The sequence below is a fragment of the Centroberyx gerrardi genome, chromosome 4 (genome assembly GCF_048128805.1).
Source record: "Centroberyx gerrardi isolate f3 chromosome 4, fCenGer3.hap1.cur.20231027, whole genome shotgun sequence".
Taxonomy (NCBI): Eukaryota; Metazoa; Chordata; class Actinopteri; order Beryciformes; family Berycidae; genus Centroberyx; species Centroberyx gerrardi.
This window is the reverse complement of record NC_136000.1, coordinates 29,849,030-29,872,308: the sequence shown is the minus strand read 5'-3', so window position 1 is coordinate 29,872,308 and position 23,279 is coordinate 29,849,030. Positions and strand designations below refer to the sequence as shown.

Below are 23,279 nucleotides of genomic sequence, written 5' to 3'. Positions count from 1 at the left end.
GGCCATTCTCTCACACTCCGTTGCAGTGTGTGTGAGTGGATATACTGTGTAACCGTCATCTTATCAGTCATCAGTATAGTACATGTATATAATTAGAGTTTCAGTTCCTAGAATAGTGTAGCTGTGTGCTGTTGTCTGCTATAATACTGGACCGCCTCGTTCAGGTTAGTCATGAAGGGATCAATCTTGGGGTCCCCGGCGATTTGCTTAGTAATGTACAGTATTTATGTACCATAGTCACCTTCTCCTATTTCCAGTTTTGCAAAACCCTTTTTTCCCCTGTCGGAAGGGGAGTAGCTTCCAATTGCTGAGGGTGCACTTTCCTGAGGTGGCCTGTAAGGGGCGGGGCTTATTTGGAGCCATTTGGGCACCAAGCTCGGAATGTAGGGCAACCCCCACCCACCATAAAATATAACCCCTCCCCTAAAAAAAAACACACAAGGTGCCCCGCCCCTCACAGGCAAACCCAGCCGCACCCTAAAGGGCTATCAGCTGAAGTCACTTTTTTTAATGTCGGTAGTGTTAGTTGTGTTCCTGAGCACTAGGGGGCCCTAGAGAGGGACTGATAGACGAGCTAAGGATTGATGGGTTACTAGTGTTTTCATGCAAAGCAAAGAGCAGGAGGAATGTTACCAAAACAGAGAGAGATTCTGACCAGGGAGAGAATTAACAAATCAGTTGAATGAATGAATGTTCACTTTAGTAATGGGATCAAATGTGCATTTGTTTGAGACGGAGAGATATCCAATAGGTGTAACAGAATTCTGAGAGCAGGGGAAAGATGTGGGAAGTAAAAGACCCAAGTAGAGAGTATGAGAGGGTATTGGACAAAGTCAGAACAAACACCTCAATCACTCCTACTAGAACCTCATCAATGAATTTCACGAACACCGAACGCCAACTAGTTTGCATGTAGCCGAGTTAGTATACGATCACCCTTAAGCGCAGTGGTTTTTCTAGGCTCTTCACATTGGCTATTTTTGCCACCTAGACTTTGGTTTTCCTCCTACAAGACTCCTTCCCGTACTGCCTGGGGGGCTCCTGAATGTATTTTGTCCCTTTGAAGTGCTGTACAGTATTGTCAACCCTATGCCCCCATCTCCTCAGAACCCCCTCTCTGGGGTTTGCACATTCAAACCATTGAACCTTTGACCCCCAACCCCTCCAAGAGAACCCAGATCCTTCCCAGTCCTCCTCAAGGTCTATAAATTATTAAGTTGAGTAGCGATTCGTGAAAGTAAACGGCTCCTAGGCTGGCACAGGATCAGTTTGGTTCTGCTTCAAAACGACAATTTATAGACCTTGGTCCTCCTTGCACTTGTAGATACTTTGTATTTATAGAGCAGGTTACCCAAAACAGAGCACTCCAACACTATTGTATTGTGAGAAGAACTTCCAACATCTTTCTGTTCCTATTCCCCTGGAGTTTCTCTTTTTTATAGGCAACAATAGGGTGTAGCCTCATCTTGGTATAATGATATTGGTTCATGTGTATTACTACTATAATTCTTCTTATTACTGCCATTATGATTGATTTGTATTGAGCAATAAGTTGTTCTTTTTTTTTCTTGTTTGGATTGTTTGATATTGTGGGAGTCTTCCCTATGAGCTTGTTTCTATTCACAAAAGGTAGAAGGACTCTTACCTGCTTTGTCGTCATTCAGATGTGTACTGTAAAGTTTCAATATATGATATATAAATACATATACAAAGTAAGCTGTCTCTGTCCATGTACTGAACAAGTAATGAATAAGAAATAAAGACTTTATGTCAGAATTTTAAGGGTGAGATGTCTGATCATTTTCAACATTTGTCCTGGACAATCACATCAGAAAGTCACCTGTTTTGAATGTAAGACAACTTTGTACTCTCCACACAATAGAGCATAGTCTTGTGACAAAACCATATTTCCTTTATTTCTTCTTTCTGAGACTCAAAAACTACAGTACAATCGCTGATACTAAGCAAAGAAACAACCCAGCAAGCATTTAGACGTTGAATAGATTTTACACATACTTTGAAAACTAGTGTAAATATATCACCAAAATGAAAGTTGAAACAATGTCCGTATGCATCGTTTGCTGAAATCAGGAACTAAATATCTTTCTGATATCAATTCAAAACAGTTAAATATGAATTTTTACCATATAAAGAAATTATCCAACCGCACACTGTTAGACTTTGTTGCCAATTTACTCACATCTTTATTTTTCTTATAACATTTGCAAAAATAAGCTTAAGCAACTTGTTGCTTCCTCAGGCTTGCTTACTGATGATGAATTTTTACCATGCCATAATATCATATTGTGAAGATTTTGTGCTCGTTTGATTGAACTTAGCCACATCCTGCACCTTGCCATCTGATGAATGCTTGCTGGAAATGCTAATACATTTATTTTGGAAATCACACAAGCGGATAAGTACAGAAAACTGCTACAGTGTATCGGTGTTGAAAGCACCAATCCAATCACCCAAACACCACCTTGTAGGAGACCATGTGGGACTCGCTGTAGGCGTGTAGCATCTGGTCCGGGGGACTATAGTTGAGGGAATATATGTTGCCGGACACCTTCTGAATCTGTATGCCGACGTCAAACCTCTCCACGCCTGTCGAGGTGTCAAAGGAATAGAAGATCTCCTCTGCGTCTTTACTGACGTAGCGCGTGGCGTAGAGCACGCCGCAGGCCATGAAGGTGTTGGTCACCGCCTGCTTGTAGAGCGAGGTGTGCCAGGTTTGGTTGATCGTCGGCGTCTCGCCCTCTTCCACCCGGGACACCACCAGGTTGCCGAAGTCCTGGGTGGTGGTGTAGATCACCCACACACCCGACTCGTCGGTTGCCAGGTCCAGGTCTGTGAATGGGTAGCATTCATCGAGGTGGCAGAAGTTACCTTTGGAGTTAAACCTGCAAAAGGAAAGAGAGAGCTATAGTGAGGGAGAGTTTCCTTTAAACTAAAACATTTGTAAATTCAGCATGTGTTTTTGCTTGAACACCTAGAGACTTTCGGTACCTTCTGTAAACCTGTTATTAAACCTGTGAATACAATGCACATTTTACACATAATGTATATAAGCATTAAATTCCCAGATTTGTTTATTTCCCAAAGTCTGTCTCATTTCCATATATTACATATTTCTCAGTATTTTTTAATAATATCTCGCTTATTTTGTACTGCAAATATTTCATTTTTTAGTCTATTTCCATATACATTTCTTCATTTTTCTTTGTTTCAGGATGCTCTACAGCTGTTATTTGCACACTCTCGTAATGCCATATTTCATAACTTGTTATACGTTCATTCATGCATTTCCATTTAATATGCATTCCACTTAATATGCATTTCTTGAAATGCTGGGATTGTCGGTTGTGTTATGTTTAGTACTCGCCATTTACTCTGTTCTCATTGAATCTATTATTTTGTGCTGTATCTTGTTATAATTATTTGCTGCAAATTGCTGCGAAGAGAATTTCCCCATACGGATCATTAAAGTTTAATCCTATCTTTTCATGGCACAACTATTTATCATTTTCTCACTTTGAAAATGTCTAAAGTTTGCATGCATCCAAAAGTTTAAAGCTTCATTACTTTTTTGGAAAAACAAGGGTTCTATCTAATATCAGCAAAACTCTATTTCAATAAACAGAAGAAAAAAAAACACTCAGCTGAAAAAAACAAACACAAAACGAAAAAACTGAACCTGGTGCCTTTAGGCAATTGTACGGAGGTAACAGATTTGGTGGTGAGGTTGAATCTGCAGACAGCATCTCGGTTATAACAGCCGTAGTACAAGGCCTCTCCATAGAGAACAGCACTTGGCCCCTGGATGGTGTTGGTGGTTGGGTTGGAGGAGTGGATCTGAACATTGCCTAGCAGAAGAGGAAGAAGAAGAAGAAGAAGAAGAAGAAGAAGAAGAACAGACAGGTTAGTAATATATGTGTTTCAATAAAAAACAAATCAGTGGTGAATTTGTGTGCCCAATACTACCCAGGTTAGCCGCTAGGAGGTAGGGTGCTCTACAATAACTCCTTGCTTGATGTATGCGTGCACATGTGAGTAACGGGTCTGTTTTTACTTGTGCAGCTTGCTGAATTTTTCAATAAAAAACTTCCAACAACTAACTAGCAGTGGCAGCTAGAATTTATCCTTACTGTACGGCACTACCGTATCTCCTGGGTTGTCGTTGTTGTTTGGCTCTGATTGGTCACCGTCAGCTATTTACACTGGCCGCATAGAACATCCGGAATGGAGTTACTTTTCTTTACCTGAACAAGATTACTTCTTACACTACCAAAAACACTAAAGACCAACTTGGGCATGCCTCCAGGGCATCAGGAGAGATAGTTAGTAGGAAGGCTATTGTGTAAAAGCTGAAAGGTAGAAGGAGTATGAATAGGGTAGGTATATATTCAGTAGAAAAAAACTGAAAGTAAGAAAGTGACAAGTAATAATGTTAGAAATGTTCTAAAATGTAATAATACTATGAGGAAAAAGGTATGAAAATATGTAAAAGACATGTTGAAATGGAGAAGAGTGAAAAAAGCAGAACAGCTGCCTGTGTTATAGAGCAGCAGTGCAGCAGAAACTACTGTGAAAGAGAGTGGAGCGCTAGTGTAGGACAAACGTCGATATCTCAAAAACTATACATCATATCGCTTATATATTCATACTGCGAGTGAGAGCAGAAGTAGCTGAAGCTTTTGATGTATATTATGTGTATGTAGTGCTAAAGTTGTGTGAACTGTCACAGTTTAAAAATGTGTGAATTTAGTAAAAATCACAGCCTGTACAGTCTGCTACAGTGGCTAGAGTGAGTTATGACATCACCCACTCTAGCGTAGCTCCATAGGCTCCCATTATAAAGGTTGGAAAAAAGCATAAAACTTAAACTGCAATTTCTCAAAAAGTACGAAAGGTATCAAAAAGCTGAATAAAAGTAATAAAGTACTAAAAGTGGTGACCCGTTTAAAGTTTGTATAAAGTTTGTAGTAGAAAGTATGAAAGAGTAGTTAGAGTGCAAACAGGACATGGTTTGAACAGTCCTCCCATAGACTTACATTGTAAAAACAGGTACTAAAAAGTTGAATAGTTCAAAAAGTATAAAAGATATAAAAAAGTGGAATACATGTAATAATGTCCTAATGTCCTTGAAGTTTGAATGAAATTTCTAGCTAAAAGTATGAAAGAGTAGTTAGAGTTCAAAAAGTGCTGAGTTTGAACATTCCGTCCATTAAAATATTGTAAAAAGTATAATAGATATCAAAAAGTTGAATACATCTGATAATGTCCAAAAAAAGCTGAACATTTTGAAGTTTGAATGGAGTTTCTAGCTTAAAGTATGAAGGAGTAGTTAGGTGCCAAAAAACTGTACGGAAGAAGTAAAAGAACTAGAAAGGTGCATTTTCTGGAGAAAATGCGTGTGATTGCCGAGAGTGCAAAATGTTGCGTGTGACAGCCCATAATAAAAAATACCTAGCATATGTGATGTGTGTAGGCACATGTGTGTGTGGGCGTGTCCGTGTGGCTATGTGCATATGTGTGTTTGTGTTTGTGTGTGTGTGTCTATATATGTGGTGTATCAAATATGGTGAAGATTGGACAAAATTTGTAGGAGTAGCAAAAAAACGTTTTTAAAAAAAAATAAAAATGGTCAGACCGAAATGGCCATGGCCTATATGGGTAGATGCATAATGACCCAGGGAATTCAGGGAAAGGGTTACGAAAGGGTTTTGATTCTACAACCTACAGTTCAGAAGTTATGGACCAAAATGTAAAGAGGGCTGTTATAGTGCCACCATGAGGTCAGCTGGTGTAATTATTTACACTTGAGTAGAAGGGGAGACTTTGAACCTATCTGCCAAGTTTGGGAACTGTAGCTCTTATAGTTTCTGAGCTGCAGCTACTTTTAGGCAAAATCCCATGTAAAGGTCTTTGCACACCAAGTCCGTATTTTTCGTCCGAAATTGTCGCATGTTTAAAAATAAATACGACCTTTTTTTTGCATCCGTCAAAAGCCTTTAGAGAGTTGTTTGACCACTCAGAGCCACCGTACTGTTGTTATTCATCATCCAAAATGGCATCTGACAGGCTGATTCACTTCACGTCTCCCAGCACAAAGCACTTTATGAAAAACAAAGTAAAGAATACAGAGATGCGGAATTTAAAGACAGATTGTGGCAGGTGATTGCAGAACAGCTTGGAATTGGGGATGGTAGGTAAATTACTGATCGCAAAACAAAGGATGTATGAAAGATTAGACAGTAGTGATTGTGCTCTAGGCAGCTAAACGATAGCTAAGTTATTAATTTGCCTTGCTTTGTGTAACGTTAGTTGAAGCAGTGAAGAAAATGTGGCGTAACCTGCGGGACATACGTCCGCAACAAGAGAGAGGAACAGGGCAGAAGTGGACAGGGGGCCAGCAAGAAAAAGAAGTGGAAATACATGGAAGCAATGTCCTTCTTGAAATCTTCCACGACAAGGAGAAGGTTAGCCTATCCAAAAATGCACAACAGCAATGATGATGCTTATAGCAGAGTGCAATTTAATAGCCGCACAGTATCATTTCATAACTCAGATAGCCTACTTTCAACAGGTCAGATAGTAATATTCAGGTGGATGATGATGACGAGGAGGAGGATGAAATAGAGGATGAGGACAGCACACAGACAGAGAGGGAGAGCGACAGTGTGGAGACAGAGAGGGAGGACAGCTCAGCCCCTTCAGGTAGCCGCGGTGCCAAAAAAAAGACGTGGGCAGAGAGTGGCGACAGCCTAGAGAGGTACCTCCAGTGGAGAGAAGCAAGGGAGGAAATGAGAGAGAAGGAGCGAGAGAGAGAGCGACAGCAGCGTCAGGCCTCGCAGGAGCTGCAGACAGATGAGGTGTCCACCTTTCTCTCCAGCTTGGCCCCCAGCATGAGGAGACTCACCCCAGAGAAACTATCCTTTGTAAAAATCAAGATGCAGGAATTGGTTCATGATGCTGCCTTTGGGGGGGGTCTTCTATCAGCAGTTTTCCCAGGATCCAACCTACTGTACTTTGTGATTTTAAAAGTAAAATCAATAAGTAAAAATCAATTCTGAATTGTATTTTATGTCAGTGATTTATCTTTGTTTGTTTTTTTACATGTTACAATGTTTGAATAATTTTTTCACAACCATTTAAATGTTAGGTTGCCAAATTTCAATAAAATTATTATTACTAATTTATTATTTGTCAGTTTAACAATTTATTATTATTGATTAATTTTTAATATAGCACTTTTTCACTCTTTTTGCATTGGTTCAGGTTCTGCTCTTCTGAGCAACAGGTTCTTTTGTATTTATGAATGCAAAATAAACAGGGAACAAGTTCATTGGTCTTTTGTTCTTTTACTTTATATGTATATGTATGTATTGGTTCTGTGTTGTATTTACAAAATATAACAATAATAGCAATAGTAGGCTAATAATAATGTGTAAACTGAGTGTATAACAATATTTGGTTCAGTGTTGTTTAATAATAACAGCCAATGTATCCAACTATACAGTATTGAACCTATGAACAACATTCAAACAAATTTAAAATATCTAACATCTTCCATCTGGTTCTTCTACGGTTGCATTGCTGTATCTCTCTCTAATCTCTCTTGAGTCCACGGCGCACACGGTCGTACTGCCATGGTAGTTGGCCAGCAGGTGAGACAAAATATTGCTTAAATGTGTCTCGAATGCGCAGAGCCTCTGCAGATGCACGGTTGCCCCTTGGCCTCTGGATCTCCTGTAGACACGCGTTGCCGTCAGCATCGTCAAAGCTGTCCTCCTGGCCGGCTTATCCCTCTACTTTGTGGCGCAGGTAGTTGCATAATATGCAGGTTGCTTTGACGATGCTGTCTGCCAGGTCAGGGTTCACCTCCATTGGCCTTTTATAAACCCTGAAACATTGGGTCAGAATGCCGAACGCATTTTCTGATATGCGACGCGCTCTTGACAGGTGGAGGTTGAAGATGCGCTTGTCCTCTTCAAGACACTTTCCAGGGTAGGGTCGGAGAAGGTATGGCTTCATGGGAAAGGCCTCGTCTGCCACGATAACATGATTGACCTTCCCCAATTCAGGTGCAGATGGGAGCTCCAATGGGGCTCCAGTGTTCCACGCTGGAGGGCCCGTCCCAGCGCAGAATCTGCAAATATGCCTTTATAATTAAAAAAAAGGGAACCTGTGTTTGCAGGGGCCTCAATTCTGACATGCTTCCCATCCAGAGCTCCAAGGCAATTAGGGAAGTTCCATCTCTCATTGAACCTCCTTGCTGTGTACTTCCAGATCTCCTCTGTTGGAGCTGGCATGTATTTTTCCTTGAGTTGCAGCCAGATTTGGTCACAGGTCTCCCTCACAATCTTCCCCACGGTGCTGATGCCCAACCTGAAATTGCTGGCGATGGTGGTAAATGAGTCCCCAGTGCTGAGATATCTAAAATCATACAAAGATTGTTATAGCAAATGAATTGATGAACGAACAAACATGGGTGTGTGTGTCAAGGTTATTATAGTTAACTAAAACTAAAAACTAAAACTAGGTGTGAAAAAACATTTTAGTTAACTGAAATAAAAAAATAAAAAAAACGAAAACTAACTGAAACGATATTGTGTACTTACAAAACTAACTAGGCTAAAATAAAATAAAAATATACAGAAAATGTCTTTAGTTTTACTCTTTGTCAATTTGGTCAAATTTGTCAACAACAAGCATGAGGAGGCATTGGTGCTGTTTATTGAGACTGGGATGTCTACATGACTGTGAGTCAATTGCCTTCACAAAGTGTTGTGTTTGTATTGTAATAGCCTACCTATTCTGAACTTCTTAAATCTTGCCCCTGACAAATACCCCCCCAAAAAAACTAAAACTAATACTGAAACTAATAAAAACTAAACTAAAACTAAACATTTGTAAACAATAAAAACTAAACTGAAACAAGCAAACTCTGGAAACTAACTGAAACTAAACTGAATTGAAAACAAAAATTAAAAACGAAATAAAAATAAAAACTAATGAAAAATACAAAACTATAATAACTCTGGTGTGTGTATGTTTGCAACAAGCTTAATAAATTGATGGAACAATTTAAAGGAATCTCAAGAAGGTGTAAACACTGTGCATGCACGATCTAGGCAATGAGGCAGCTCAGCCATTACGCACGACTGGATCTACTGGGATCTCCGCACAGCCTCGAAACACTGATACTATCAGCTCTGGCAGAAAAGTGTGATAAACAGACTGATCACAGGACAACTATTGACCGTGATCTTGTCTGTAAGTTGCAGCGTTTTGAGGCTGTGCCCTGAATATCTGCGGATCCAGTCGAAAGGCTGATCACCTAGCGCGCACTTTTCCGACGGCACAATTTGGATTGCCAACTCATGAAGTGTGTGTGTGTGTGTGTGTGTGTGTGTGTGTGTCCCTACCTTAGACATACTGCCAGCCGCTGTTCAGGATCAATTGGATCGCGGAAATTGGTGGTCTTCTTTTTAATGTGTGGTTCCAGTATTGCTAGCAGCGTATCAAACTGGACCACTGACATCCTGAAATAGACCTGGAAACGATTGGGATAATCCCGCAGCTCCTTTATCAGCAGGTGAAACTCTCCTTGCTCTTGACGCCTTCTCAGGATCGGATGGACCCAATATTTTCTTTTTCTTCTACTTTCAAGAAGTGAGAGGACCACAAAATCATCCTCACTGCTTGACGACTCCATTTTGTCTCGTATTGCGAATTTTCACAACGAATAGAATAATAAAACGCATCGGACTCAGTGTGCAAGGTTTCTGTGCGTAACGATTTTTATCGGATGACGGATTAAAAAAACGCATACGAAAAATACGGACTTGGTGTACAAAGGCCTTACGTGAATGGGGCAAAAAATTGCCATTTAATCGCGAATATTGCAAAAACTATAAAATTTATCAAAAAGTTGAATACACACGCACATGTCCTTCAAACTTCAAAATACACATTTTGAAGTTTGAATGGAGTTTCTAGCTTAAAGTATGAAGGAGTAGTCAGGTGCCAAAAAACGTATGGAAGAATAAAAAGAAGAAGAATAAAGACCGATAATATTATAAGTGTGATTGCTGACTCAGCAATCACAGAAATGGGCGGGGTCCAAGCACAATATGGTCATTTGTCCACAAATGAGAAACTTAAGACATTATGATTAGTTTTGAGCGCATGGCTTGAAAAGCTGATGCATTTTTGAGATCTTTCTTGGTCTAATGTCAAAGAATATAATTTTGTCAAAAATAACCTGCAATACTATTCTCTGCTAACTGATTTATAACCATCTACTGCAAACATAGGGTGAACTTACAAACTCCACAAAGAGAAGACCAGGGAAAACCCGAATCACAAGCTTGGTGGTGTGAGGTGACAGTGTTACCCACGGGATTTGAACCCACAATCTTTTGCATTGCAGACCTATTCATTAACCATTAGAAACCATTAGAAATTATTTTATTTTAACTGTATTAGTGCACTCCATTAATCAAATTAAACATGGCTTTACAGATGATCTTGAGAGTCCAGATCAAACTTTCTTTGATCAAACTATCTTGAACATATCACATTATTAATTTATCAAACTATTTGCAGCTAGACATTGCAATTTACCATACGCTCAGTTTTCATTACAACTTTTTGTCTGTTTACTAATTAAGGTTTTTTTTAATTACTAATTAGTTTTTTTCTGTTTAGGAGGACAACGCTGTGGGATCACAGTCAGTTTTTGCTATAAACAGAGGGGGGTGACTGCAGAATTGGGGGTAGGTACCAGTGTACGAAAGATTTATCTCACTTGAGTTGACTGAAATTTCAACTCTCTAGGACATACGGCTGATTATTTATGCATTTTTGAAGTTTAATTTTAACGTCTATGAAAATTTGGTTATTGCGTAATAAGCCACGCCCACTTTCATCAATCACAACCACATTTCATAAGTCGACTTGGACGTGATCCTAGCACGTGTACAAAGTTTCATAAAAATCCATTCAGTCAATTATGAGATATCAACTTTTTGCATTTGTAGAGCCCACTAGTGATGGAACTCCAAATGCTTTGCAGTAATTGTAGCAATTTTGATTCTACAACCTATGATTCAGAAGTTATAGGGCAAAACGTAACATTGCTTGTTATAGCGCCACCATGAGACCAATTGATGTGGTTTTTGTTGCCTGAGTAGCGGCTGAGACTTTGGACCTATCTGCCAAGTTTGGTTGCTGTAGCTCTTACAGTTTCTGAGATCCAGATACTTTTAGGGCAGAAGAAGAAGAAGAAACGGCGGAATAATAATAATCCTTACAAAAAACAATAGGGTTCCAGCACCTGCGGTGCTTGGACCCCTAAAAATAAAGACCGAGAATATTATAATATTGTGTGTGTGTGTGTGTGTGTGTTCAACTCCTGTTTTGGCTAAAATATCTGAAATAAACCAACATCTTCTAGGTGCAGTGTAATTACTAGTTCAGCTGTACTAGATATTTGATATATTCAGTAGATATATCTTTTTACGACCACTTTGCAAACCGGAAGAACTACAACTGTGGTTTCAGCGATAGCAGCGTGCATAGCAACCACCACAGCAACGATAGAAAGCCTGAATGAATCTTCGTAACAACTAACAAACTAAACATAATATACATTCACTGAACGAAGATTATGAAAATAAAATGCACATTTCTCGCTAGAAATGTTATCAAAACGCATTTTAATGCCGAAACTATCTTAAAATATTGCATTTTCCACTGAGAAGAAAAGGAATGTCAGACTTTTTTTTTTTTTCGCCGCAGAGAGAAACTTGACAGTCACGTGACGTGGACGCAGACCAACGTAGGAAACGCTCCTGTGGGTCGTATTAGAGGGTAGGAACAAACAACCTATGTGGTCGTTTTTTGGGGGAGGACTTGTTGAATTTTGAAAATGTCAGCATGCAGTGGTGAGATGCATCATTTCCCCAAACATTGTCAAAATCTGATCAGCAGTGTCTGAGATATTGTGCATTATGCACAAATGAACAAATGAACAAGAAAACAGATGGAATCCAGTCCACAAAACTAGCACCAAGCCACTATTTTAAATCTTTGTGATGAATTTAAGGGGATTGAACTCCATACTTACATTTATCAGTATAGTATCAGGACACTAACCACCAGACCACATCTAAAACACAACTATACTTTACCTGGAACGCTCACCCCAATGATGAGGGAGCTCAGGCTGGAGTAGCGGCGTACATAATTGCTGTATACGTTGCTGGAGGTGAGCATGACCAGCCAATACCAGTTCTCCTTTCCCGCCTCAGGTTTGGGATCGCGACCCCAGGATCCATACTTGTAGGAGCCAGGATACTCTCCTGCTGTGTAGACCCTTGGTCCAGTCACGTTCAGAAAATGACCGTGGGGACAGATACCTGAGGACAGAGGGGGGAAGGTCAGCGGTGGTTTTGCTCACAAAAAAGTTCGGAAAAGGTTTGGAACATACCATGTTGGGTGCACATTAGGTGGAGGTTTGGGACGTACCACTTGCTGGGCAGCCCACCAGCGTGGGCTGGGTGGTGGGGTGATGTCCTTTCCTGCACTGGTCCAGGTCTCTCTTCAGACGCTGGTTGTCCTGCTGGCTCTTCACCACCTGCATGCTGTCATAGACTTCCAGCTGCTGCATCTCCACTTTCAGGTCCTGTACCTGAAAGATAGCAGCACAGCGGACGGTATAATATTTACTGTTGAAATGCTGTTACTTTGTGGCATTTTAAGGGTATTCTAATCACCAATCAAAATTGCCAGTTAGCAGAGAAACTGGACAGGAATAACAAAGAATATTTTCTAGAATTCTCAAAACACAAATATTTCTAAGGCATTAAATCTAGTAGTAGTTCACTGGCCTCTACTGGCAATTAGTAGGTACTGCAACAACATTGGCAGAATTTGTCAAACTCCAGTGGGTTTCAAAACAGAGTTTTGAAAGCCAGAAATCTCAGCATCTGTATACATCTGTGGCCATAATATACAACCCGGTCTCACGGCAGTTCATGAAATAGTCACGTAATTTAATCTATCGATTCGTGTTCATGGACACGATTTTTCCATTTTTTTCGTGACACTCAGCACGACTTTCAAACTAATGTATTTCTATTGGAAGTATCTTTCGTGCCTGCAGCACGTTTTTTTTTCTGTCAGTCGGGACTCGGGAGCACAGAAGCTGTAACATAACCTTCAATTTTAATGATATCTTTAACATTTCTCAACATAAAAGTGTCCTTGATAACTCAACAATATGATAGGTTAATGTTATGGCCATCCGTTTTAATTATTTCACCTTCGATTCTGAGAAATCAAGTTTTTTTGTCAGTTTTGGACGATAGCGGAAGGCTACATTAGCCTACCCATGATCCTCAGCAACCGTTACTATAGTGAAGCAAGATGCCAGCTAAAGCCGTAACATAACCTATGATATCTTTAACATTTCTCAACACAAAAACACAAAAGTGTCCTTGATAACTCAACAACACGATAGGTTAATGTTATGGCCATCCGTTTAAATTATTTCACCTTCGATTCTGAGAAATCAAGTTTTTTTGTCAGTTTTGGATGATAGCGGAAGCGGCTACATTAGCCTACCCATGATCCTCAGCGACCGTTACTATGAAAAAAAGATATAAAAGATATATCTACTGAATATATCAAATATCTAGTACAGCCGAACTAGTAATTACACTGCATCTAGATGATCTATGTTAAGAAAAAGTAAAGATGTTGGTTTATTTCAGATATTTTAGCCAAAACAGGAGTCAAACACACACACGTTGGATGACGTGGCTCACAGAAGGGCTGTTGTGGGTGGACTTGCCGCGTTTGTCCACCCACAACAGCCCTGTAAGAGCTACAGCAACCAAACTTGGCAGATAGGTCCTATATATTTTTACGAACCTACTTACAACCCTACTTTGCAATCCGGAAGAACTACAACTGTGGTGGCGATTTGTATCAAGCTGCGTGGCGCGGCTCTAGGGAATTGTAGTTTTTAAAAAATATTAGCGTTTTTCCTACAGTTGGAAGTTGTAAATACTGAATTGAGAGTACACTGAGGAGTTTAAGGGGATGGTAAACACATTTGTGTAATCAGATATCTAATTGTTAAATGGGTGAAAATTAATTTTAACCATATTTTAACCCATATTTGACAGCGCCCCCAGTTGTTGACTATACTCACATGATAGCTGAGGTCAAGAGCTCTCTATAACAGTTGGTCCCATGTCTGTAACCCCTTTTGTTGCTGAACTATAAGCCTTCAAATATGCACCGAGGTCAAGGTTCAAAGGTCAGTATTTCAAAGCAGGAGCCATGTACAATCTTCATACTGACATATGTTACTCTCCAGGTCGAGACCTTTCCAACGATGTATTTGGTTTAGCTCTACGACAAAGTTTTAATTTTCTCATTTCAGGGACACAAGCCATATCAGGCCTAGTTTCAGAGAGCACTTTGAAGGCCCAATATATAAAATGAAGCTTTTTGTTTCTTTGTCGTGTCCTATTGTGTTGTTGAGTTATCAAGGACACTTTCGTGTTTTTGTGTTGAGAAATGTTAAAGATATCATAGGTTATGTTACGGCTTTAGCTGGCGTCTTGCTTCACCATAGTAACGATCGCTGAGGATCATGGGTAGGCTAATGTAGCCTTCCGCTATCGTCCAAAACTGACAAAAAAGACTTGATTTCTCAGAATCGAAGGTGAAATAATTAAAACGGATGGCCATAACATTAACCTATCATATTGTTGAGTTATCAAGGACACTTTTGTGTTGAGAAATGTTAAAGATATCATTAAAATTGAAGGTTATGTTACAGCTTCTGTGCTCCCGAGTCCCGACTGACAGAAAAAAAAACGTGCTGCAGGCACGAAAGATACTTCCAATTGAAATACATTAGTTTGAAAGTCGTGCTGAGTGTCACGAAAAAAATGGAAAAATCGTGTCCATGAACACGAATCGATAGATTAAATTATGTGACTATTTCATGAACTGCCGTGAGACCGGGTTGTAATATACTACATACTACCTTTTCATTATGTTCAAAATATGAAAGAAACATCTGGTTTCTCCCTGTTGTGACTGAAATGAAAGATCAGATCTTTGCCACAGAGAGTTAAAATTCAGATATTTTGCACCTGTGTATTTATTACGTAAAACATATATGATAACTTGATATCGGGTAGACCTCATAGAATTGAAACAAACACAACATTGAAAATGTAAAAATGAGGTTCTAAATGAGGTTTGATGTGAAACTACCCTCTTGAGCAGGGTCACAATTCAGAACTTGGCTTTACTTGTATCTATGTTGTGAGCCATGTCAGTGCTGCAGGAGCTGGTTGCCATATGAATGCACCTGTTGAGCGGTGTCAGAGGTGAGGCGGCTGTGTGCCAGCGTGGTGCTGTTGAGCTTGTTCATGAGCTGCAGGATCTCCGTCAACTCGTTCTCGATCACCTGCAGGCTGACGGCTCCGTACAGCTCCCCGTCATCCTCCCTCTCCAGCACAGACACGTCTGTCTCCAGCTGGGGCAAACGCCGCTGCAGACCCAGCAACAGGCTATCCAGCTCTACACTCTGCATGGAGACAAGAAAAACACTGAGGTATTTATTTCATCTACATCACTGCTGACGGGTTCTTAAAGAGTAACTAAATCCCAAACCCAAATCTGTGGTGAAGCCTGACACCTAATGGTGAAAAGTAAGGCAAGGCAAGGCAAGTTTATTTATATAGCACATTTCATACACAACGGCAATTCAAAGTGCTTTACATAAATAAAATAAAAATAAAGACATAGATGAAAACACATAGATTAGAAAAGTGAAAAGTGCATTAAAATCACATTTAATAGAAAATATAAAAGATAGAAATAAATAAATATGACAGTGCAGATGAGTGTTGCCCTAGATTTCTTAAAAAGCCCTGGCGAACAGAAAAGTTTTAAGCCCCGATTTAAAAGATTCTAAAGTGGAGGCAGACCTCAGATTTTCTGGAAGTTTGTTCCAGGCATGAGGAGCATAAAAACTAAAAGCTGCTTCTCCATGCTTTGTTCTGACCCTGGGACCATTAAGCAGACCAGTACCTGAAGACCTGAGGGGTCTGGCGGGTTCATAACATTGAAGGAGATCAGAAATGTATTTTGGTCCTAAACCATTAAGTGCTTTATAAACATGCAACAGAATTTTAAACTCAATTCTTTGGCACACAGGAAGCCAATGCAGTCATCTCAGCACTGGAGTGACGTGGTCCATGTTCTTAGTCCTGGTTAGAACCCTGGCAGCAGCATTCTGGATGAGCTGCAGTTGTCTGTTTTAGAGAGACCTGTGAAGACACTGTTACAGTAGTCAAGCCTACTAAAAATAAATGCATGAACAAGTTTTTCAAGGTCCTGCTTGGACATGAATTCTTTAATTCTTGCAATATTTTAAAGGTGATAGTAGGCAGATTTTGTAATTGTCTTGATGTGGCTGTTGAAGTTTAGGTCAGAGTCCATGACTACACCAAGATTTCTGACTTCTGGTTTTTAGTCTCCAGTGAGAGGGATTCAAGGTGAGCAGTGACTTTAAGTCTCTCCTCTTATGCACCAAAAACAATTATTTCAGTTTTATCTTTATTTAGTTGCAGAAAACTGTGCACATCCAGTCATTGATTTGTTCAATGCACTTATTTAGTGAGTCTATTGGACTATAGTCATCTGTTGATAAAGCTATGTATAGATACAAAGTAGTCTCTGTCGTGTAAGTAAGATTTAAACCAGTTTAGGACTGTGCCAGACAACCCTACCCATTTTTCCAGTCTGCCTACCAGTATGTCATGGTCTACTGTATCAAACGCAGCACTAAGGTCCAATAAAACTCGAACTGAGATTTTTCCGCAGTCCGTATTAAAACGAATATCATTTAAAACCTTTACTAGAGTGGTCTCAATGCTGTAGTGGGACCGGAATCCCGATTGGAAGATATCAAGAGTGTTGTTGGAGGTTAGGAAACTGTTAAGTTGTAGGAAGACAACCTTTTCAATTATTTTACTTAGAAACGGCAGATTCGATATGGGCCTGTAATTACTAATTATTGAGGCATCAAGTTTATTCTTTTTCAGAAGAGGCTTAATAACTGCAGTTAGGGTTAGGCCTTTTCAAGGCCTTAGGGAAATCACCTGATAAAAGGGAACTGTTGACTATCAAGGCAGCAGGTAGAAGACTTTAGATGCAACACAACTTCTTCTAGTGTTTTGTAATCAACTGGATTAAACTGTGACATGTTAGCTAGATTTGTTTTGTGTAAATACAAAAGGTGACAGAAAGTTTACTTGAAATGGAGGTGCTGACTTCTTGTCTAATCTTCTGAATCTTTTCAGTAAAAAAGGAGGCAAAGTCATTACATGACTGAGTGGAGAACAGTTCAGGGGCTACTTTCACTTGGGGGTTAGTCAGCGTATCAACAGTGGAGAATAAGACACGTGCATTATTAATATTTTTTTTGATGAGGTCAGAAAAAAATGATTGTCTAGCTCTCTTCAATTCCAAACTGTAGTTTTTCTTTCTAAATGTCGTGATGAACCCTGAGTTTTGTTTTTCGCCACCTGCGTTCAGCTTTCTGGCACTCTGTTTTTTGGAGCTTTACTAATGTGGCATTTCTCCATGGTGCCTTTCTCTTACCAGAGATCGCTTTAACTTTTGCAGGAGCAATGGCATCAATGATATTTGTAATTTTCGAATTAAAATGATCCACAAGATCACTGACAGAGGCCAAAGTGAGAGCAGGTGACGTGGAGAAAGCCTGGATAAATGATGTACTAGTGTTCTCATTGATATACCGTCTTGATATTACATCTGTCCTGGTATGGATCTCAGCAGTGACAGTCATCTCAAAGAAAACACAGTAGTGGTCAGAGAGAGCAACATCAGTAACCACAACCTTAGAGATATTAAGACCTTTTGACATAATTAAGTCCAGTGTGTGGCCCTTGCAGTGGGTGGGCCCTGACACATGCTGAATCAGTCCAAAATTGTCCAGAGTATAATACAGTTCTCTGGCACTACTGTCCTTAGTGTTATCAATGTGAATGTTAAAATCACCAACGATAGCCAGACAGTCAAAGTCAATACATATGATAGACAGCAGCTGCGTGAAGTCATCAAAAAAGTTAAAAGTAAAACACAAGAGGATGATTTCAATACAAGAGCAAGATATTCAAAGGTTGCAAACTTTCCAAATGATATCTGCCTGTACTGGAAAACATTATTATAAAGGGCTGCCACTCCACCTCCTTTCTTGTCTAGTCTGACTGCGTTCGTAAAAGTAGGAGGGGCTGATTCAATAAGAACAGCTCCACTATTATTTTGGTCTAACCAAGTTTCAGTTAAAAACATAAAATCTAATTGGCATTCTGTTATAAAATCATTAATTAAAAGTGACTTGCCTGCTAAAGACCTGACATTCAATAAGGCCAAGTTTAGTGTGTTAAAAACATTGCAGCTTGTGAGAGATTGTGATAAGGTTTCTGAGACCGGCGCCAGATGGTCTGTGTACATTTCTCAAAGTGCTATAGTGACTGTAGGAACTATGGTGTGTTTGACCATGAACAGTCTCAGGGGGGTCAGCACCCATTTTTGACCTGTTAACAGCCACTAGATTTGAATAACTCATAATCGGTCTGAAAGTAATCCTGACTGGGATGGTATATGTGTAACCAGACCTCCCTCCTGGCTGGTGGAAGGGGCCAGCAGATCTAGCTATGGGTCCATGCCTGCTAAAAGAGACAAGCTACTAGGACAGGGGCAGGGACCCTGACGGTATCAAATCACAGTCCTCATGGCTGAGAAGTTGGTAGTGACCTGGCGATGGTTTGATTAGTTGGAGTGTCGCTTGGTAGCAGCCACTAGCAATTCATCCAATTCTCCTAGTTTTGACCTGAGGCTGTTGGCGACCTGCTTGAAGGGGGAGGTGGGGGGAGCTGGGGAGTGGGGACTGGGGAGCCTCTGGAGCACGCTGTGGGGTCATGTGTCTGATAGCCATGTTGAGTTTCTTCTCCATGCCTTCAGTCAGGCCCAGAAACATATCAGAGGAGAGGGAGGAGGAGGGGGAGGACGGGGTGGAGAGGGGTGACGCATGGTCCTTATCAGTGTTTTTGTCCTTCACATTTGTCCTTATTTCTTTCTCTGGCTTTCTTTGCATTTTTCAGTAGGGTACTGAACTGACCATCTGCTATTGGCTGATCTTTGGTGCAAGGTGATGTCACCACTTGCTGCACAATAGAAGGTGACATAACCTGGTACCAAACATTAGCCAATAACGGATTGCAATTTCAGGAGCATGCTATTTATTATTAGATGTCAGCGGCCAAAAGCCAAAAAAGAAAGCGTCTGCTTGGAGCCGGCTTCAAAAAGACTCCAAATCCCGCCCAACTCCATTCAAGTCAATGGGACCACAGCCCCACTTTTCACTCAAAATATAAAGTCAATAAATTGTTTCGAAGAGGTTATGGTCTCAGTAGCTAATTTCACTTCTTCTAATGTGTGTCCATATGGCGATTTTCCAAATGTTTTCCCAGTGATTTACAGGTCGCCTGTCCAGTGATCGACAGGTCGCCGATCACGGGCCAATAGCAGGCGGCGCCGGCTCCAAAAAATGTCAACATGGCGGCGCTCGTAACCCCCAACTTTTGGCTTCAAAACAGCCCTTCAGAAACTTATGGGTGACGCCACACTCACTACATCAATCTTTTTTTACAGTCTAAGGGCTACACACACACGATTTGGGTTTGGACTTTACTTACTCTTTAAAGGCAGAAACTAGAACCGATATTTTTGGATTCAAGCTGCAGACCTTTGTCATCAGAATTACAGTGATTTATTCCTCGACTTTATCACTCATAAGCTTTATATTTCGGTACAGTTTTTTCAATGTTTTTTGTCTTCATATGTAGTACCCCCATGATGCTGTAATTCATATTTCTCACACTTTTCCTTTGGACATTTCTTCCTTAACACGTAGTTAGTATTGAAGTTATCAGTTGCGTTAGGCTGTCTTACATTTAAATACTTGTTTAAATGGTGACTCATTTCTATTACTAATTATTACTATAAGAAAAATACACCACTGAACAAAATTGACACAGAAATGCAAGGTACATCACCAATAATATTTAATATTATTTATATTTAATTTTAGTATTATATATTTACATTTATTATTATATTTATTTTATATTTAGTGTTAAGCAATATTCTGCTTAGTTTTAACATGGGGGGTTATTCGGCACTTGACCGCCATTAAAACCAGAATATAAACTAACCACCAAGATCGGATGCAGCTGGACGAGTCTGTAGCGTTGAGATTTTTACTTCCCATTCATTTGAATGAGGTCACGAAAATAGACTGAAAACTGACATTTAACATGTGTCACATATGTGAGGAGGGGGGCTGGACCCAAACGCAATGACCGGCTCAGAGAACTGGGGTTAACATACAAAACCAAGGCAGGCAAATCCAAAAGGCAAAACTAACTGAAGGCTAACCAAAAGTAACAAACCACAACCAGGCTGGCAGAACAAAGGCAAAACAGAAGCAAACCTGGGTGGTGACACGGCAAGGAGATAGGAAACACAAGGTCAGGTAACACACGTGACAACAGAACACTGAACAACGAACTGGCACAGACTACAAGGAAACAAGACTAGATATACACACACAGACAGATTACAAATGAGGGACAGCTGGCTGGCAGGGGAGAGTCCGGGAGGTGATAGGCAGAGGCAGGCAGGAGAAGAGGGAACAAGGTAACTGGGCTAATAGGTGATGGACTACAGGTGTGTGGGAGCAGGAGGGGGGAACAGGTGATGAGGGGAAGTCCGAGGACATCTGGTGGTTGGCAGGAGGAAGGCAGGACTGGGGAGTGAAAGGAAGTGATGGACTGGACAACAGGAGCAGACAGGGGCAGACAATGACAGGACACAAGGGCTAGGGCTGAGATCGTGACAATATGTTTGTGAACATATTCAGTTCCTGTACAGGATTTCTATCCCTTGCCCCCAGAAGCTTGTACTACACTCTGGCTTTGTGTCACAGGAGCTTCTGGATTGCTCAGATTTAGTGCTGAATAACCCTCTTGTTAAAATTAAGTGGAATATTGCTTTAATGTTGAAAAAAGAATGAGGAAGGAGCGCTTCTTGGATCTGAGGTAGAACACGGCAAAAAACAGGTGCTCAGTGGTTGGTGGGTACACTTTGACTCTGACAAAGGCCAGTTCTTGGTCGATACGCGTTAGTCGCTGTTTTTAATATGTAGCCATTATAATAAAGTCTTTTTACATTTTTGTACCTGCAGACGGAGTGCCATGGTTTTTCTTTGGGGAATTCATGCCTTTACTTTTTTCTCATTTGTTTCTATGTGACTGGCAAGGAATATCCCTAGTATATTGCTTTAATGTGTTTTAGGGTGGATTTTTCCATTAAGATGCAACAATTAACTCACACAATACGATGCTCCCAAAATAATCTGCTCTTCTTTTGTTTCAATGTCGCTTGTGTCCAGCAGATGTCACTGGAAAAATGTCTAACATTTAGGCATTTAGGTTTTCCCTCAAACCAAAAATGCAGACTCTGGTTCAGAGAATAATGGCAGTAGTTACCTTCTGCCGGGTGATGCTGCCGGTACACTTGGCTGCACCGTCCTCCACACTGCTGAGTTTGTCATGAGGGAAGGGCTGCTCTGAGCTAGTGAGGTCACACACACAGCTGGGCGAGGACGCAGCCTGGGAAATATGAAGAATTTTATTTATGTATTTATTTTGCACACTATGCAAAATGCATGAATAAATGAAATAGAAATGAGATATAAGTGTGCAGATGAGGTGATAATCCCACTCTGAGTTTATAGAGACCTCACCCAAACAAAAAGATAATACAGTTTAATAATAATAATACAAATAAGCTTCTATAGGCTATTACATCAACACAGCTAATAATGAATCAGAGCAGGAGAGATGGGAAAGAACATAATGATGGCATTATTGAGGATGTAAAGTATGTTGGTTCTCAAGTACAGATATTGATGTATCCTATTAAATTTCATATTATATAAAATATATAAATATATATACTGTATATTATGTATCATCTATAATGGATGTTTCAAAATGCATTATGCAGGTATGCAGTTTTTAATAATAATAACAATGAAAAACAAAAGTGTATAATTTTAGTCAGTTTTAACCTAAAGTGTACCTGGAAAACATATTTAATTATACAGTATTAATAAAAATAGAGTATTAATAATGTATATAAAAATGTATACCTACTTTTGAAACAGGCTATATAAAATAATGGTCATTTATCAAATAAAAAAATATGTAAAATAACATTTAAATAATGTATATTGTATAAAAATAAACTAATATAATATAATATATAAATAATCTAATAATAATAATAATAATAATAATAATATATAAAAAATATATATATTCTTCTATCTGATATATTCTGATCATATAGTATTAATATAATATATTATATTATATTATATTATATTATATTGTATTATATTTTTATACAGTATACATTATTTATACGTTACTTTACATATTTTGTAGTGTTGTTGTAGTCCTTACCTGCTGGCTGATGGTGAGCAGAGCACAGAGTTGGACGATCACAGACAGAGTCATGGTGGATCAGACAGCAGAACAAAGTGAGACTTTCTCTGAACACAGTTTGAATAAATCACTGAGTCTGTGGCAGCGGCTTCTGACCTCCGAACTGGGCTGTACCCTGTATGTGCATGTGTGCAGTGTGTGTGCGTGTGTGTGTGTGTGTGTGTGCGTGTGTGTGTGTGTGTGATTTGTCGTGTTTCCTCCAGACCATGACTCACAATCACTTGGGTTCCCTTCTTCCTTGTGGTTATCATCTCTCTGTGGGTTGCTGATCAAGCATAATGGGGGCATCTCCAAATGTACAAAGAGGAAACTGGACAAACGGTGACTCACACATCAAAAGTGAAACATTTCTTTGATATATCCTTGTCTGTTGTCTATGCACCGACTTCATTTAAAGTTTGAAAGTGCACCAATTTTATGTACTGCAAGTGTCAGATAAAGAGTAAAGTTGTAGTGTAAAAAGGAGGAGATATGCTGTAAAATGTAGCATAAGGAAAACAATCGGGTATGCAGTGGAGGATAAACCAAGCTAAACTTGTTTTTAACCCAGCTTTTTATTTGCAGGAATAGAGTTTATTC

General features: G+C 39.8%; 1 protein-coding gene across 1 annotated transcript; it reads right to left on the bottom strand.

The window, feature by feature from the left end:
• Positions 1 to 1,897: 1,897 nt before the first annotated feature.
• LOC139916507 (olfactomedin-4-like) lies at positions 1,898 to 22,746 on the bottom strand. Its single transcript, XM_078283125.1, has 7 exons — positions 22,659 to 22,746; positions 21,678 to 21,800; positions 15,404 to 15,622; positions 12,538 to 12,700; positions 12,201 to 12,428; positions 3,698 to 3,866; positions 1,898 to 2,903 (listed from the first exon to the last, which is right to left on the bottom strand). Exons 1-7 carry the CDS (start codon positions 22,710 to 22,712, stop codon positions 2,468 to 2,470), a joined length of 1,392 nt encoding a protein of 463 aa, XP_078139251.1. The 5' UTR covers positions 22,713 to 22,746; the 3' UTR covers positions 1,898 to 2,467.
• Between the last annotated feature and the right edge of the window lie 533 nt (positions 22,747 to 23,279).